At 47.1% G+C, this 18,430-nt stretch overlaps 1 protein-coding gene across 1 annotated transcript; it reads right to left on the bottom strand.

The window, feature by feature from the left end:
* Positions 1–1,440: 1,440 nt before the first annotated feature.
* On the bottom strand, positions 1,441–18,153 carry LOC116968925 (acidic leucine-rich nuclear phosphoprotein 32 family member E-like). Its single transcript, XM_033015915.1, has 7 exons — positions 17,857–18,153; positions 8,722–8,871; positions 7,452–7,574; positions 5,772–5,928; positions 3,959–4,125; positions 3,157–3,217; positions 1,441–1,754 (listed from the first exon to the last, which is right to left on the bottom strand). Exons 1-7 carry the CDS (start codon positions 17,908–17,910, stop codon positions 1,690–1,692), a joined length of 777 nt encoding a protein of 258 aa, XP_032871806.1. The 5' UTR covers positions 17,911–18,153; the 3' UTR covers positions 1,441–1,689.
* Positions 18,154–18,430: the final 277 nt, after the last annotated feature.

Here is an 18,430-nt window from a genome sequence, read left to right as displayed (position 1 = left end):
AACAGGCCCTTCGGCCCACCGAGTCCGTGCCGACCTGCGATCCTCATACACTAGTGCTACTCCACACACACACACACACACAAACGGACAATCTGCAATATCTAACCAGAGCCAAATTAACCTACGAACATGCACGCCTTTGGAGTGTGGCAAGAAACCAGAGCACCCGGAGTAAACCCACATGGTCACAGGGAGGATGCACGAAATTCCGTACAGCCAGCATCCGTAGTCAGGATCGAACCTGGCGCTGTAAAGCAGCAACTCTACCGCTGCGCCACAGCTGAGTTACTCCAGCATTTTGTACGTCTCTTTTTAGTCAGCTGCTGCTGCTACTCTACTGTCCAACCCCAAGCATGGACACCGATACAAATGGCCATCAATGCCCCTCGCACCAGGTTAGAAACCACCAGGAAATAGGGCCTGGGAATTCGGATTCTCATCCCGACGAGGAAAAACTTAAAGTATCCACAGGCAGGATCTGCTGGGAAAGGGATTTAAACGGGGGCTCGGGCTATCCAAAATACTAGCTCGCTGGGATTTGGAGGGTTTTACCTGCAGTTTCCCTAAGGAATAGAAAGGGGGGGGGGGGGGGGAATAATTGAGGAGAGGAAAAAGAAAAATTGGGAGAATTTACTGTAAACGCCAACCATATATATATATATATATATATATTGGGATGATGTACCAGTGTGAGGGATTCTGCTGCCAGTGGTGTGCTGCAGTGCCTCTCCTGATGGGGAGGTGTAACTGCAGCGTGACGTGTTTACATAGCAAATGCAGGCAGGAATTATTAAGGAAAATTAAGCAGGCATGTCGTGCTTTAAAGGTCGCACAGAAAAAACAATTTGCTCTTCACCGCCCCTCCGCATCCCTGAATATTGTCTCCTAGAGCTTTGGATTTTCACTTGGGACTATTTGGATGCACTTTGATCGAATGGCGATTCCAGTTTAAGAAGGAATTGCAGATGCTGGAAAATCGAAGGTAGACAAAAATGCTGGAGGAACTCAGCGGGCGAGGCAGCATCTATGAAGCGAAGGAAATAGGCAACGTTTCTGGTCGAGACCCTTCTTCAGACTCACTCAGTCTGATTGAAGAAGGGTCTCAACCCGAAACGTCGCATATTTCCTTCGCTCCAGAAATGCTGCCTCACCCGCTGAGTTCCTCCAGCATTTTTCTCTACCAGGTACAATCAGGGCTGTCTAGAAAAAGGCAGAAGCAAGGAACGGCAGATGCTGATTTACAAAAAAAAAGTGCTGTAGTAACCCAGCGGTTCAGGTAGCATCTCTGGAGGATGTGGATCGACTCGGGGATCCTTCTTCGGACCGAAGAATCTCAACCCAAAACGTCGCCTATCCATGCTCTCCAGAGATACTGCCCGACCCGCTGAGTTACTCCAACACTGTGTCCAGCTCCGTAGAACGGCATTGGGGGGGGAAAAAAAACCATACAAACAAATCTAGGACAGTGGGGAATATTGGAATGTTTTTGTTGTTGTTTTTTTTTAAAGTACAAAATAATTTCCTTCCCCCCCCCCCCCCACACACAATCCCAGGTTATTCCTCCTTTCCTCTCCCCCTTCAACTCCAATCGCGACAGCTTCCATCCAAACCATAGCAAATATGTTACGACGATGTATTGCGGTAAATCAGGAGTTTGGTCACGCCCCTGGGGGTGGAGGTAGGGGGGAACTACTCGTCATCTTCTCCCTCGTCATCCGCTTCTCGTTTCCGTTTCTGCCCCTGAGCGGCTGCGTCTTTGGTAAAAGAAAGAGACAAAAAAAAAGAAAAAAAGAAAGTGCAACGTTAGGTCAAGCGAGAAGCGACGCCAGGTAAGTGCACAAGCTCATTAATCACAAGAGCACCAGATAGAGGGAGCAGAATTAGGCCATTCAGCCCATCAAGTCCACTCCGCCATTCAATCATGGCCGATCTATCTCTCCCTCTCAACCCCATTCTCCTGCCTTCGCCGCGCAACCCACGTCACCCGGACTAATCGAGAACCTGTAGTGGCCTGGACGAGGTCAGGAAAAGGCCAGGTTCAGAAGTAGTTTAATGACTCGTCGCAAACACACAGAACGCCCCCGAGCAGGGTCTGGGAAACCCCGTGGACAGACAACCAGCCCTGTCCCTCAAGAGGCGAGGGGGCTGACCCAAGGAGTGGACTAACCCCCAGGGACCGCCACAAACCTATCAACCTCTGATTAAAAATACTCAATGACTCGGCCTCCACCACAGGTAGGCAAAAATGCTGGAGAAACTCAGCGGGTGAGGCAGCATCTATGGAGCGATGAGATAGGTGACTTTTCGGGAAGACTCTTCTTCAGACCTGGCCTCCACTGCCGTCTGTGGCAATGAATTCCACAGATTCATCACCATCTGACTAAAGAAATTCCTCCTCATCCCCTTCCTAAAGGAATGGATCCTTGTATAATTGGAGTTTATATTGTTTTAAAAAGCACCTTGTATTTTTTTTTTTAAATTCTGTATAATTTTTGTAAATACACAACCTATATATAGTTTAAAAACACACCCTATATATATAGTTTTTAAAAAGTGTGTTATACAGTTAAAAAAACACACCCTTATAAATACATGTATTAATTATACATATATATTATACACACATATATACATACACACACACACACATATATATTATACACACACACACAAACATATATACATACACACATATTATACACACACATATATACATACACACATATATTAGATATAGATACATACACACACACACACATATATATATACACACACATATACAGACACATGTATACATACATATACACACATATATCATACATACATATATTATATACACACACATATATGTGTATATACATGCGTGTGTGTATGTGTATGTATATAATATATATATATAAAATTAAAATTTAAAACGCTGTATAGTGCTTTACCATATAGTTATATAGTTTTAAAAACTAACATCCTATATAGTTTAAAAAAAACCCATATATAGTTTCAAAAACACACCCTGTATATAGTTTAAAAAAACACACCTATATAGTTATATAAAACACATATTATAGTTTTAAAAGACACACCTATATATACACCTTGTACATTAAAACATATTTCATGTCTAGTTCTAAAACAGTTTTAAAAGAAGTCAACATTTACCCTTTTCTCCTGCTTCTCCCTCCTCCCCTTCGTGAACATAATCATCATCATCTTCATCATCCTGGTGGGAGAAAGAACGTTTGCACTTGTGAGTCACCTTTTACAGGTTCAGCTGTGGTAAAGTGTCCTCCAATCTACCTCATTGGTGACCCTCGGGCTATCCTTGATCGGACTTTGCTGGCTTCACCGTGCACTGAACGCTATTCCCTTATCACGTATCTATCCACCGTAAAAGGCTTGATTTCTGCTCATGAATGTAATAATTCAGCCGACTGGGTAGCAAAAGCTTTTCATCGCACCTCCATCTATTCCCCTCATCTCCCATACGCATTCACTCGATCTAATCCACTCAGGAATTCACTCTGTCTAATCCCCTCACGAATTCACTCCATCTATTTCCCTCGTGAATTCACCCCATCTAATCCCCTCGTGAATTCACTCAATCTATTTCCCTCGTGAATTCACCCCATCTAATCCCCTCGTGAATTCATCCTACCTATTCCCCTCATCCCCATATGTATTCACTCGATCTAATCCCCTCATGAATTCACTCCATCTGTTCCCCATGTGAATTCATCCCATCTATTCCCCTTGTGAATTCACTCTATCTAATCCCCTCATGAATTCATCTATTCCCCTCATGAATTCACCCCATATAATCCCCGCATGAATTCACGCGATCTAATCCCCTCGTGAATTCACTCCATCTATTCCCCTCGTGATCTGGTGGGTGAATCAGAGGGGCCCCAGGACCCGATCCCTTCCCGTCTCTGTGCACGGACACCGGGTACTGGAGACCAACCTGAATTTCTTCCTTTAGGAGGTAGGATAGTCCGACCTCCTCCACTTCCTCCTTTTCATCTTCATCCTCCTCCTCGTCTTCCTCATCCTCGTCTTCCTCATCATCGTCATCTTCGTCGTAATAGCCGCCCGCCGCCGCCGCCTCCTCTTCATCTTCCTCGTCTTCGTCTGCGGAAGAGAAGCGTTGCAATAGTTCACACGATCCCTGCTCCCATTTAAAATGTCAGGAGAAAGACGACTCCCGTCTCCAGGGACTGAGATACAGGGAGAGGCTGGGGAAGCTAGGACTATCTACCTCATTGGAGACCTTCGGACTGTCTTTGATCAGATTTTACCTTGCACTAAACGTTATTCACCTTATTCCCTTTATCATGTATCGGTAAACTGTGGATGGTTCGATTGTATTGTCTTTCTACTGACTGGTTAGCACACAACAAAAGCTTTTCACTGTACCTCACATCGCCAGAGACCCGGGCTCGATCCTGACTACGGGTACATATACAATTATAAAAGGACTGGACAAGCTAGATGCAGGAAAAATGTTCCCAATGTTGGGCGAGTCCAGAACCAGGGGCCACACACAGTCTTAGAATAAAGGGGAGGCCATTTAAGGCTGAGGTGAGAAAAAAACTTTTTCACCCAGAGAGTTGTGAATTTGTGGAATTTCCTGCCACAGAGGGCAGTGGAGGCCAAATCACTGGATGGATTTAAGAGAGAGTGAGATAGAGCTCTAGGGGCTAGTGGAATCAAGGGATATGGGGAGAAGGCAGGCACGGGTTATTGATTGGGGACGATCAGCCATGATCACAATGAATGGCGGTGCAGGCTCAGGTCGAATGGCCTCCTCCTGCACCTATTTTCTATGTTTCTATGTGTACTGTCTGTATGGAGTTTGTACGTTCTCCCCATGAAGCTGTGTGGGTTATTTCGGGGTGCTCCTGTTTCCACCCATGTACAGGTTTGTAGGCAGATTGTCATGGTAACATTGTAAATTGCCACTAGCGCGTGCAGGATAATGCCAGTGCATGGGGTGTTTGATGGTTGGTGCATAGTTCTTGATCAGTATGGGTGTCAGGGGTTATGGGGAGAAGGCAGGAGAATGGGGTTGAGAGGGAGAGATGGATCAGCCACGATTGACTGGCGGATTAGAACGGCCCAATTCTACCCTCATCCCTTCTGTGTGGGCCGAAGGGCCTGTTTAGGCACTGTAACTAAACTAAAAGCGTTTCACTGTACTTCGGTACACGTGACAATAGTGAAGGCTACTCCGGATTGTCAAAGCTGCCACAGCCAGACATAAAAATCACTTTTTTCCACGAGTAGTAGCTCTACTCAATAACCAAAAATCTGTAGCCTCCTTTTGCTCTGGTATTTTATTAAATGCACATGTTTAATCGATAATGTCTGAAGAAGGGGTTCGGCCCGAAACGTTGGCCATTTCCTTCGCTCCACAGATACTGCCTCAACCGCTGAGTTCCCCCAGCATTTTTGTCTACCAATGTTTTATTCCTAACTGTCACTGCAAGTCATGTTGTCACTTGCGGGCGGATCACCAAGGCAAATTCCTTGTATGTGAATATACTTGGCCAATAAACTTATTCATTCATTCATAAACTGTAGTCAACTAAAATGCCATCAGTGTAGGTGGGCAGTGATGGTGGAATCAGACTCGGGTCCACTTTTACGGCACGGTTCGAGAAATAATGAACGAATGAATGAATGCTTTGACTGAAGCTGTGTGGGTGCTCCTGTTTCCTCCCGGCACCCCCCCCCCCCTCCCCCAATCATTCACTGTTAAGAGGAACTTTGCTTACCCTCGTCATCAGACTCCGGAGCCTCCTGGTCGTCTCGGTCAAAGCCGTCCAGGTAGGTGATGTGGGGGAGAAGCTTGAAGATGCTCTCCCTGTAGTCATTGGGGTTGGAGATGTCACAGTTGTACAGGTCCAGGCTCTTCAAATGCGTCAGGTTTTTCTGCAATTGAAGGAAGGCAGATAGATTATGTTGATAGAATGGAGCGGCTGGGCTTGTACACTCTGGAGTTTAGAAGGATGTGAGGGGACCTTATTGAAACGTATAAGATTATTAAGGGTTTGGACACGCTAGAGGCAGGAAACATGTTGAGGGGGAAGTCCAGAACCAGGGACCACACAGTTTAAGAATAAGGGGTAAGCCATTTAGAACGGAGACGAGGAAAAACCTTTTCACCCAGAGGGTTGCGAATATGTGGAATTTTCTGCCTCAGAAGGCAGTGGTGGCCAATTCTCTGGATGCTTTTAAGAGAGAGTTGGATAGAGCTCTTAAAGATAGTGGAGTCAAGGTATATGGAGAGAAGGCAGGAACGGGGTACTGATTGTGGATGATCAGCCATGATCACAGTGAATGGCGGTACTGGCTCGAAGGGCTGAATGGCCTACTGTATCTATTGTCTATTGTAAGACTTCTTCACCATACAGGCAGAGCACACGCACATTCATACAACGGGAAAATGCAAGGTCTTTTGTGAGTGGTAATGGGCAGAAAGCACCACAGTTGTGCTAACACCAAGGCTAAACCGAGGAAGCCCTTTTAGTTCAAAAGGACGCAATGTGCCGGAGTAACACAGCAGGTCTGAATGTTTAAGAAAGAACTGCAGATGCTGGAAAGAAAATAGAACGTTGACAAAAATGCTGGAGAAACTCAGTGGGTGAGGCAGCATCTATGGAGCGAAGGAATAGGTGACGTTTTGGGTCGAGACCCTTCTTTAGAATGATGTGGGGGTGGGAAGAAGAAAGGAAGAGGCGGAGACAGTGGGCTGCGGGAGAGCTGGGAAGGGGAGTGGAAAGAGGGAGAAAGCAGGGACTACCTGAAATTGGAGAAGTCAATGTTCATACCGCTGGGGTGTAAATTACCCAAGCTAAATATGAAGTGTTGCTCCTCCAATTTGTGGTGGGACTCCCTCTGGCCATGGAGGAGGCCCAGGACAGAAAGGTCGGATTCGGAATGAGAGTGGGAGTTGAAGTGCAGGTCTGAATGGTCTATTTTCTGTGTAACCGTCTGCCCCGAGCGTTGTTGAGCACCCAGCAGAGCGAGATGTCCGTCGGGGAATGTTGCCGACTGGCCCGCTGCAGACTGCAGGAGTACGTGCTGAGGGACGCGCTGAAGCTCGGTGCAGCCAACGCCAAGTCTCGGTGGGGGAGGACCACAGTCTAGGGTCGACCCGCTTCTGGACATGGGGGTGGGGGGGGGGGGGGGCAGGGTGTGGTGGACGCCCCTCAATATAAGGGAAGGGATTCCATGCCAGTTGTCACATGAGTGGCAAGGGTGTGTGGTGGGGGGAGGGGGGATAAATTTGTGATTTGGGGAAACTGTATTGTATTCATGTATATATTCCGAGAATGTCGGATGGAGTTTTGTAAGGATCATGTGTTGTATATATTTGTGTCCCGAATAAAGTCTATTTTAGTTTAAGTTGAACCATTACTGGAGGCACAGCCAGATCCACACCAGTCACCTACCAGCGGGTCCACCGTGCTGTACTCCTTTATTTTATTGCTGCTGAGGTTGAGGTATACAAGGTTGGGACACTTCTCCGTGAGCATCTCCAGCCCTCCCGAGATGGCGTTATCACTCAGCTCCAGCTGTGGAAGGAAGAAAGGAGAGATGAAGGAAGGTTAGTCAATAGACAATAAGTGCCATAAGGCCCCTTCATAGAAACATAGAAAACAGGTGCAGGAGTAGGCCATTCGGCCCTTCGAGCCTGCACCGCCATTCAATATGATCATGGCTGATCATCCAACTCAGTATCCCGTACCTGCCTTCTCTCCATACCCCCTGATCCCTTTAGCCGCAAGGGCCACATCTAACTCCCTCTTAAATATAGCCAATGAACTGTGGCCTCAACTACCTTCTGTGGCAGAGAATTCCACAGATTCACCACTCTCTGTGTGCAAAAAAAAATGTTTTCCTCATCTCGGTCCTAAAAGATTTCCCTCTTATCCTTAAACTGTGACCCCTTGTTCTGGACTTCCCCAACATCGGGATCAATCTTCATGCATCTAGCCTGTCCAATCTTCCTGCATCTAGCCTGTAGAGCCAGCACCGCCATTCAATGTGATCATGGCTGATCATCCCCAATCAGTACCCCGTTCCTGCCTTTTCTCCCCATATCCCCTGACTCCGCTACCTCACCCGCTGAGTTTCTCCAGCATTTTTGTTTACCTAGCGTGCAGGGAGTAGATGCAAAAGAGGGACAACACACAACTGGTGTGAACGGGAAATTGTTGGACGGTGTTGACTCGGTGGGCCAATGGGGCCCAATTGAAGATTGTTAAGGGCTTGGCAGGAAACATGTTCCCGATGTTGGGGGAGTCCAGAACCAGGGGCCACACACAGTTTAAAAATAAGGAGTAAGCCATTTAGAACGGAGACGAGGAAACACTTTTTCTCACAGAGTTGTGAGTCTGTGGAATTCTCTGCCTCAGAGGAGGCCGGTTCTCTGGATACTTTCAAGAGAGAGCTAGATAGGGCTCTTAAAGATAGCGGAGTCAGGGGATATGGGGAGAAGGCAGGAACGGGGTACTGATTGGGGATGATCAGCCATGATCACATTGAATGGCGGTGCTGGCTCGAAGGGCCGAATGGCCCACTCCTGCACCTATTGTCTATTTCTACATTATCGCCAAACATAAACCCCCTATCCTCAGCTCTAGACCCGGGCCACAGCCTCCGCTTCTGGCTTCACCTCCCACGTCACCCCCATGGTAACTCGCTGCCACCAGAGCTCACCTTTAGCAGCTTATGGAGGTTGGGGAGCTTGGAGAGAGACTTGAGCCCGACGTTGATCATACTGAGGTACTCCAGCTCCTTGAACCCGTCGCTGAAGCCGTCGATCTCCCCTTCGCTGCTGCGGCAGTTGTCGATTACTAGCTCCGCAACCTGGAATAGCGAGGGGGGGGGGGGGGGGGGAAGAGAGAAAAAACAACTGAGTATAGAAGTTGGGAGGTCATGTTAGTCACACAAGTTCAGCTCAGTTTACTTTGTCACTTGTACCACGGTACAGTGAAAAGCTGTTGTTGCGTGCTATACAGCCAGCAGAAAGACAACACATGATTACAATCGAGCCGTTCAGTGTACAGATATATATATAAGGGGATAACTTTTAGTGCAAGGTAAAGTCCGATCAAAGAAGAGGTTCGGCACGAAACGTTGCCTATTTCCTTCGCTCCATAGATGCTGCCTCACCCGCTGAGTTTCTCCAGCATTTTTGTCCACCAAAGTCAGATCAAAGATAATCTGAGGGTCACCAATGAGGTGGATAGCAGTTCAGGACTGCTCTTTGGTTGTGGTAGGATGGTTCAGTTGCCTGATAATAGCAGGGAGGATAGATACAAAAAGGTGGAGTAACACAGCGGGTCAGACAGCATCTTTGGAAAAGAGGAATAGGTGATGTTTCGGGTCGAGACCCTTGGACCAACCCATTAACGTCACCTATTCCTTTTGTACAGAGATGCTGTCTGACCCACTGAGTCACTCCAGCTTTTTGTGTCTATCTTTGGACATATTACCTGCCAGACTTTGTCCTGCCTCTCCCCTTTTCCGGCTTTTTTTCTCCTTTCTTCCCCCCCCTCCAACGAGCAGACCTGAAGCGACACCCATCCATAGAAACATAGAAAATAGGTGCAGGAGGCTATTCGGCCCTACGAGACTGCACCGGCATTCATTGTGATCATGGCTTATCGTCCCCAATCAATAACCTGTGCCTGCCTTCTCCCCGTATCCCGATTCCACTAGCCCCTAACTCTCTCTTAAATCCATCCAGTGATTTGGCCTCCACTGCCCTCTGTGGCAGGGAATACTGTACCACAAATTCCATGTTCTCCAAGATGCTGTCTGGCCCGCTGAGTTACACCAACACTTTGTGTCCTTGTGTGCATTAACGAGTATCTGCAGTTCATTGTTTCTGCACGCGATCCTTGCGACCTTCTCAATCTCATCATTGGCGACTATCCGCTGACTCCGTTATGACAACGACGCCAGACACAAAATGCTGGAGTAACTCAGAGGGACAGGCAGCGTCTCTGGAGAGAAGGAATGGGATATTATGACAGCGGTTGCTGATCGAGATCTTGTGGGCGAGAGGGGACAAGGGGAGCGGGATTCACTCCTTCTTGCCCTTGTGGATATGGAAGGCAAGGTCATAGAACCACAGGAAACCCCCGCTGTTAGCCACACAGGAAAGGCAATGAGGAACAAGACCTTTGTGCAGCCAGGAAGAACCGCAGATGCTGGAAACGGGAGTAAAGCAGCACGGTGGTGCAACAGTAGAGTGGCGGCCTTACACACCATAGATCCGGGATCGATCCTGATTACGGGTTCTGCTTGTACGGAGTTTGTACGTTCTCTCTGTGACCGCGTGGGTTATCTCCGGGTGTAGGAAGAAACTACAGCTCCTGGAGAAAACCCACGCAGGTTATGGGGAGAATTAACAAACTCGAGGGCCTGAGCTACAGAGAGAGTTTGGGCAGGCTAGGACTTTATTTCCTTGGAGCGCAGAATGATAAGAGGAGATCTTATAGAGGTATATAAGATCATGAGGGGAATAGGTGGAGTCTTCATGCACAGAGTCTTCAGGAATCAGCTGGTATGCAAGGTAAAGCCAGCAAAGTCCGATCAAGGATAGTCCAAGGGTTGCAAAAGAGGTAGATAGTAGTTCAGGACCGCTCTCTGGTTGTGGTAGGGTGATTCAGTTGCCTGATAACAGCCGGGATGAAAAGGTTCCTGAATCTGAGGGTGTGTATTTCCACACTTCCATACCTTTTGACAATAGACAATAGGTGCAGGAGTAGGCCATTCGGCCCTTCGAGCCAGCACCGCCATTCAATGTGAACATGACTGATCATCCCCAATCTGTGCCCCGTTCCTGCCTTCTCCCCATATCCCCTGACTCCACTATCTTTAAGAACCCTATCTAGCTCTCTCTTGAAAGTATTCGGAGAACCGGCCTCCACCGCCCTCTGATGGGAGAGGGGAGAATAGGCATTTGGACAGGTATATGGATAGGAAGGGTTTAGACAGAAGTGGGCCAAAACGTGGGCAGATGGGACATCTTTGTCGGCGTTGGGTCAAAGGGCCCAACTTGCTCTGTGACTTTATAATTCATTCCCTTCCTCAATGCATACATAGCCTTGCCTTCTTGGAATTCATTGTCATCCTTCCACCCACCAGTTGAGGAAGAAAGCTGAAGCAGTAGCAGAAGGTCAATGGCAACCGCTGTTTACTGTACTGACTGACTAAAACCTCAGATCCAGCAGATACAAAAAAGCAGGGTAAAAGAAAAAGCTGATTTTTTTCCCCTCACATAACCCCACACAGCAGTGGCATTGCACCGATACGTGACTAATAGCTCAAGGTGACGTGGCTGCCTTAAGTGCCAAGGCCTGCTGATTCCCACCCTGGTCACAGAGACTAAACAACATAAAAGGATTTAGAATTTTGAGATACAGCATGGTAACAGAAGGCACTTCTGCCCACCAAGTCAGCGCCGACACTTTTTCCTCACAGAGAGTGGCGAGTCTGTGGAATTCTCTGTCTCAGAGGGCGGTGGAGGCAGGTTCTCTGGATACTTAAGGGCTCGTAAAGATAGCGGAAATATGGGGAGAAGGCACGAACGGGGTACTGATTGGGGATGATCAGCCATGATCACATCAAAGGGCCAAATGGCCTACTCCTGCACCTATTGTCTATTGACCAGCGATCACCCCTTTCGTTAGCACTATCGTACGCTAAGGACAATTCACCAATGGCAGGAGAATGGGGATGAGAGGGAAAGATAGATCAGGCGTGATTGGATGGCAGACTTGACTTGATGGGCCAAATGGCCTAATTCTTCTCCTTGAACTCATGAGCCTACAAGCCTGTACGTCTTTAGAGTGTGGGAGGAAGCCAGAGCACCCAGAGAAAACCCACGTGGTCACTGGAGAACGTACAACCTCAATGCAGACAGCACCCATTGTCAGGATCGAACTAAACTAAACTAACAAAAAATGCTGGAGAAACTCAGCAGGTGAGGCAGCATCTATGGAGCGAAGGAACAGGTGACGTTTCGGGTCTTGACCAGAAACGACACCTATTCCTTCGTTCCAAAGATGCCGCCTCACCCGCTGAGTTTCCAGAAGGGTCTCGACCCGAAACGTCACCTATTCCTTCGCTCCATAGATGCTTCCTCACCCGCTGAGTTTCTCCAGCATTTTTTGTCTGCCTTCGATTTTTCCAGCATCTGCAGTTCTTTCTTAAACTAAATAAACTGTTTACAACAATAAAGTAAACTGCACCCGGGTCTCCAGCTCTGCAAGGCAACTCTACCTGACCTAATGGATCGCTGGTAGGCTCGATAGGCCGAAGGACCTGTTTCTACGGTATATCCCTAAACTCGAAACACAAAGTGCTGAAGTAACTCAACGGGCCAGATAGCATCTCTGGATGACATGGAGAGGCACCCGACTTTAAAATGTTGTCTGTCCATTCCCTCCACAGATGCTGCATGACCCATCGAGTTACTCCAGCCTCCCCTAATGGCCGGTGAAACTTGCAGAACTGGGAAAAGAACCAGCTTCACAAGGAAGGTCGAGTTGGTGAGGCAGGGAAGAGTAATGTGAGGGGGTTATGGGAGATGGGAACGGGATGTCCTCCAGTGATGCTGCCTGACCCGCTGAGTTATACAAGGATTGTGCAGCACGGTGGCAGAGAGGTACAGTTGCTGCCTACAAAGGCCCGGGTTCGAACCCGACTGTCTGTGCGGAGTTTGCACGTTCTCCCCGTGACCTGCCTGGGTTTTCTCTGAGATCTTCAGTTTCCACCCACACTCCAAAGTCGTGCAGGTTTGCAGGTTAATTGGCTTCGGTGCAAGTGTAAAATTGTCCTTTGTGTGTGCAGGATAGTGTTAGCGTGCGGGGATCGCTGGTCGGCACGGACTCGGTGGGCCAAAGGGCCTGTTTCCGCGCTGTATCTCTAAACTAAATAGTGTTCACAGATATTAAATGCGCTGACATTAGAAGCATTAAAATGTGATACAGGGTGGACAATATGTAACAGAAGCCCGGAATTGCAAGCAAGGACGATTTAACTTGCAAGGTTACCCACCAAAACAACAGTTAAACTGCTGACTAGAGATCTGGCTTCTTCGACAGACTTTTAGGGATTCAAGGTGGAACTCCCGGTAAATTGATACAGAGTGCATCGCACGTATCTGGTAGGGCTCCTCTATCTCTGCTCGTGAAGTGGTTGGAGGAGTCGGAAGGAACTGCAGATGCTGGTTTACACCGAAGATCGACACAAAGTGCTGGAGTAACTCAGTGGGACATGCAGCATCTCTGGAAAGAAGGAATGGGGGACGTTTTGTGTCAAGACCCTTGAGACCGAGAGTCAGGCGAGTGGGAGACACGCAGATATGAAAGGGTAGGGTGAGAAACCGAGACATCATCACTCCCCCATTTTAGTTCTCCGACTGACTGCCCTGATTAAATTTTATCTCTGTATACTTCATTGTCACCTTCCCTTAGGTAACAATGATCTATTCTACATTTACCTTGGTCTTCGTCCTCTTAGATGTCTTGTTTTTACATATCTATGCCCCCCTCTCCCCTGGCTCTAAGTCTGAAGAAGGGTCTCGACCCGAATCGTCACCCATTCATTCTATCCAGAGATGCTGCCTGCCCTGCTGAGTTAATCGAGCAAGTGGCTGGAGGTGTTAGACTGGTGGCTTCTCAGCTAGTTGAACTCTTTGCTGAGCATTTGACGGCGTGGGCCTCTCTACTGGCTGGAGTTTAGAAGGATGAGGGGAAACCTCATTTAAACTTGCCGAATAGTGAAAGACTTGGATAGAGTGGATGTGGAGAGGATGCTTCCACTCGTGGAAGAGTCTAGGACCAGAGGTCATAGCCTCAGAATAAAAGGATGTACCTTTAGAAAGCAGACGAGGAGGAATTTCTTTAGTCAGAGTGCGGTGACTCGGTGGAATTCAATGGACATTTTTATGGTGGCGAAGGCGGGAGAATGGGGTTGAGAGGGAAAGATCAATCAGCCATGATTGAACGGCCAAGTAGACTTGATGGTCTGAATGGTCTAATTCTGCTCCTAGCACTTCCAGGGATATGGGCCCGCAAAGTCGGCTTTGGGAATGGATCTGCCGGCTCCAGCCGGGGCGCAGTTCCAGAGCTCCGGCTGCAGGGGAGAAATTCCACCTGCCGATAGGAGCAGAAGTTCCAATGAGGTCGAGATCGGCCACCTCACCCGGCCTAGGCACCACGTTTTCCGAGAGACTTACAAATGTATGACAAAACAAAACTAAAGTTCAAACTGAAGAAGAGTCCCGACCCTATTCACGTTCTGTAAAAATGCTGCCTGATATGTTAAATTACTCCAGCACTTTGCGCCTTCTTTTATACACCAGCAGCTGCAGTTAGACTTGGATTATTGTAGTCTGAAGAAGGGTTTCAGCCCGAACCGTCGCCTATTTCCTTCGCTCCATAGATGCTGCTGTACCCGCTGAGTTTCTCCAGCACTTTTGTCTACCTTCGATATTTCCAGCATTTCCAGTTCCTTCTTAAACCCTTGGATTATTGTACACAGTTCTGGTCACACCACAAGACTGCTCCCCCACCTCTAGTTTAATGATGCAGCGCAGAAAGACCCCTCGGCCCACTGAATCAACGCTGACTAGTGCTCACCCCCGTACACTAGCACTATCCTACACATTAGAGACAATTTGCAATTTTTTCTGCGCCAATTAGCCTACAAACCTGTACATCTTTTGGAGTGTTGGAGGAAACTAGAGCATCCGGAGGAAACCCACATGGTCACAGGAAGAACGTATAGATAGCACCAGTAGTCAGGATCGAACCCGGGTCTCGGGCGGCGTAAGACAACAACTCTACCGCTGCGCCACTGTACCAACTTCTCTTCTAGCCTCCTCTCTACTGCAATTAGTAGAAAGAAGAGTCCCGACCAGAAACATCACCTACCTACGAAGGAAGACAAGACATGAAATGCTGGAGTAACTCAGTGGGGACAGGCAGCATCTCTGGATAGAAGGAATGGGTGACGTTTCGGGTCGAGAACATTCTTCAGAAGTTTGGATTCTTGAACACATGCAATTTAACCCTGCTCTTAGTAGTTTTAACTGCCAGTGGCTTGGAACCAAAGGCAAGCTAGTCAGTGGGATAATCGGTTGTTATAAATTGTCCCTTGTGAGTGGGCAGTGGTGGAATCCAGCGAGTCAAAGCAAATGTGGGTGGCACAACGGTAGATTTGCTGCCTTATAGCGCCAGAGGCCCGGGTTCAATCCTAACTACGGGTGCTTTCTATATGGAGTTTGTATGTTCTCCCCATGGCCTTTGTGGGCGTTCTCCGGTTTCCTCCCACACCCCAGGGCCACACAAAAGCTGGAGTAACTCAGCGGGTCAGACAGCATCTCTGGAGAAAAGGAATAGGTGACGTTTCGGGTCTAGATCCTTCTTCTGACTCTGAAGAAGAGTTTCGACCCGAAACATGACCTATTCCTTTTCTCCAGAGATGCTATCTGACCCGCTGAGTTACTCCAGCTTTTTGTATCTATCCATACGAGGTGGTGCTAAGTAAGAGTAAGGGGGCGGTTGTGAAGACGCCCACATATATGGTGATAATAATCCTAGACTCAATGTCATTCCAATATTCCTCACTTCCCAGAAGGTTCTCAATCTTTCATTAGGATCATTCAGAGCAGTTGGGTGGGCAACTTAGAAAATAGCTCATTTTTACAAAGCACCTTGAACTCAGGAAACCTTTGGAAAACGAGGGTTAAAAGCTGGTAAAGAAAGTACATATCCTCTCCCAGGATGGCAAGACTGTTGATAGAATGGAGCAGCTGGGCTTGTATACTCTGGAATTTAGAAGGATGAGAGGATATCTTATTGAAACATAAGATTATTAAGATCATCAGTCTGAAGAAGGGCTTCGCTCCATAGATGCTGCTGCACCCGCTGAGTTTCTCCAGCATTTTTGTGTACCTAAGATTATTAAGGGTTTGGACACGCTAGAGGCAGGAAACATGTTCCCGATGTTGGCGGAGTCCAGAACCAGGGGCCATACAGTTTAAGAATATGGGGTAAGCCATTTAGAACGGAGACGAGGAAACACTTTTTTTCCCACAGAGAGTGGCGAGTCTGTGGAATTCTCTGCCTCAGAGGGCGGTGGAGGCCAGTTCTCTGGATGCTTTCAAGAGAGTTAGACAGAGCTCTTAAAGATAGCGGAGTCAGGGGATATGGGGAGAAGGCAGGAACGGGGTACCGAGCGCGGATGGCCAGCATTGATCACATTGAATGGCGGTGCTGGCTTGAAGGGTGGGGCTGGCTCAAATGGGCCGAATGGCCTACTCCTGCACCTATTGTCTGGACCTGTTACTTTGAGTTGGCCGTAGAGATGGGTAACACAAGGCAAGTTAACCTGTAGCAGCAAACCAGTTCTGCACCTAATGCAGTTACATTCTAGTTCATTGCAATTGGAATTACAATTCTATATGAAAGTAGCCTCAAAAGGAAAAAAGTTACATCCAAAACAATCGCCTCTTGTTACAACTTTAAATGAACAATGTGGATTTTTTGGAGAGAAAAAAACCCATGTAAATCAAGGCCATGCATCCTTAAAGATTAAATTATGAACACAATCTTTGGAGCCTTCCAACAAACTTGTACAAAACAAAAACTCAGCGCCGTTCGAAGAAAGATAGGACATTTCATCTGTGCTTGTACCATTCAAACCCTTTTCACTGAATTGCACATGTTGAACAGCACATTTTTTCAAATGATCTCAGCAGAATCGTGACTCATATATATATAACATCTGAGAGCAGCAATAAAAATAATTCAAATTCTAAAAAGTATAAAATATATTTAAAACAGGAAAACTATCTACATCTGGGAAGGAGGGGGGGGGGGAGATTTATTATTTAATTCTTTATTTCAAACAGAATTAAAGAATTAAAAAGCAAGTGTGAAACAGCATACAAAAAACAAAAACAAAAAGACCATCTATAAAGTGTCACAAACAATATTCATAAATAAATTAAATCATATGTGTCCAGAAAGGAAATTAGGAATTGGGTTGCGAGGGTTTAAAAAAAAAAAAAAGATGTACAAGTTCAAGTTTGTTTAGTATTTTAAACTGAGGTTAAGTCTAAATGTGCAAAGAGCTGAAAGTTTCCCTCTCTTCCCCCCCACACACAATTGGAGAAAAAAGGGTAATAAGAAAGTTTAAACTAATCAAGCCTGCTTTTGGAAATTGAAAAAAAAGGGCTGATAATAAGAGAGTTTAAACTAATCAAGCCTGCTTTTGGAAATTGGAAAAAAAGGGTGATAATAAGAAAGTTTAAACTAATCAAGCCTGCTTTTGGAAATTGGAAAAAAAGGGTGATAATAAGAAAGTTTAAACTAATCAAGCCTGCTTTTGGAAATTGAAAAAAAAGGCTGATAATAAGTAAGTTTAAACTAATCAAGCCTGCTTTTGGAAATTGAAAAAAAAAGGGTGATAATAAGAGTTTAAACTAATCAAGCCTGCTTTTGGAAATTGAAAAAAAAGGGTGATAATAAGAGAGTTTAAACTAATCAAGTCTGCTTTTGGAAATTGAAAAAAAAGGGTGATAATAAGAGTTTAAACTAATCAAGCCTGCTTTTGGAAATTGGAAAAAAAGGGTGATAATAAGAGAGTTTAAACTAATCAAGCCTGCTTTTTTTTGGTCTTTTATTTTTTAAAATACAAAAGCACTCAAATTTTTTTTTAATTTCTTACACAAATTTTAAAGGGATGTTTGGCTATTGCAGGGAGGGGGGGGGGGTGTGGAAGAAAGGCCAAACATGTGGTGCTGCTGAAGGTGCAATAAAACCTCTCTACCTCGCCAGGGCTCCTGTTCCTCAGCTCCAGGTTGATCCTTTTCTTCATGTCCATTTTCGCCAGCTTTGCCTTTTTCTCTCCCTCTCCCCTACTTTAAAATAAAAACCCAAGAACGCGCGAGGGGGGGGGGGAGGAGGAGGAGGCGGGCAAAAGAAACTTTGCAAAAATATATATGTGTGTGTGGTTTTAAAATGAAAGGAGCGCTTCTCTATCCTCGCCGGCAGCCAAGGACAAACAGCCTTTATCTTCCCTCAGTTACTCGGCCTCCATTACACTCGGCGCTCAGCCCGCTTGTCCCGCCCCCCGGCCTCCCCCATTGGCCGGCGCTCCCCCTCCCTCCTCCCCCATTGGCCGCCACCCGGTGAAACCCGCCCCCCGAGCCTTCATAAGTACCGCCGCCCCATTGGTCGGCGGTCGCGTCACTCAGCGGGCCCGCTCACCGGTTGGTCTGATCGCCCGCCCGTCAGCGGCAGTGCCCGCCCACCCGCGCGCTATTGGTCGACGCGGCCGTCCATCAGCCACCGCGCTGGTCCCGCCCACCGGTTTGAATCCGATTGGTCGGGGAGCGCGCTCC

Source organism: Amblyraja radiata, chromosome 47, assembly GCF_010909765.2.
Source record: "Amblyraja radiata isolate CabotCenter1 chromosome 47, sAmbRad1.1.pri, whole genome shotgun sequence".
NCBI lineage: Eukaryota > Metazoa > Chordata > Chondrichthyes > Rajiformes > Rajidae > Amblyraja > Amblyraja radiata.
The sequence above is the reverse complement of the archived record's forward strand: the minus strand, read 5'-3'. Positions and strand labels throughout refer to the sequence as shown.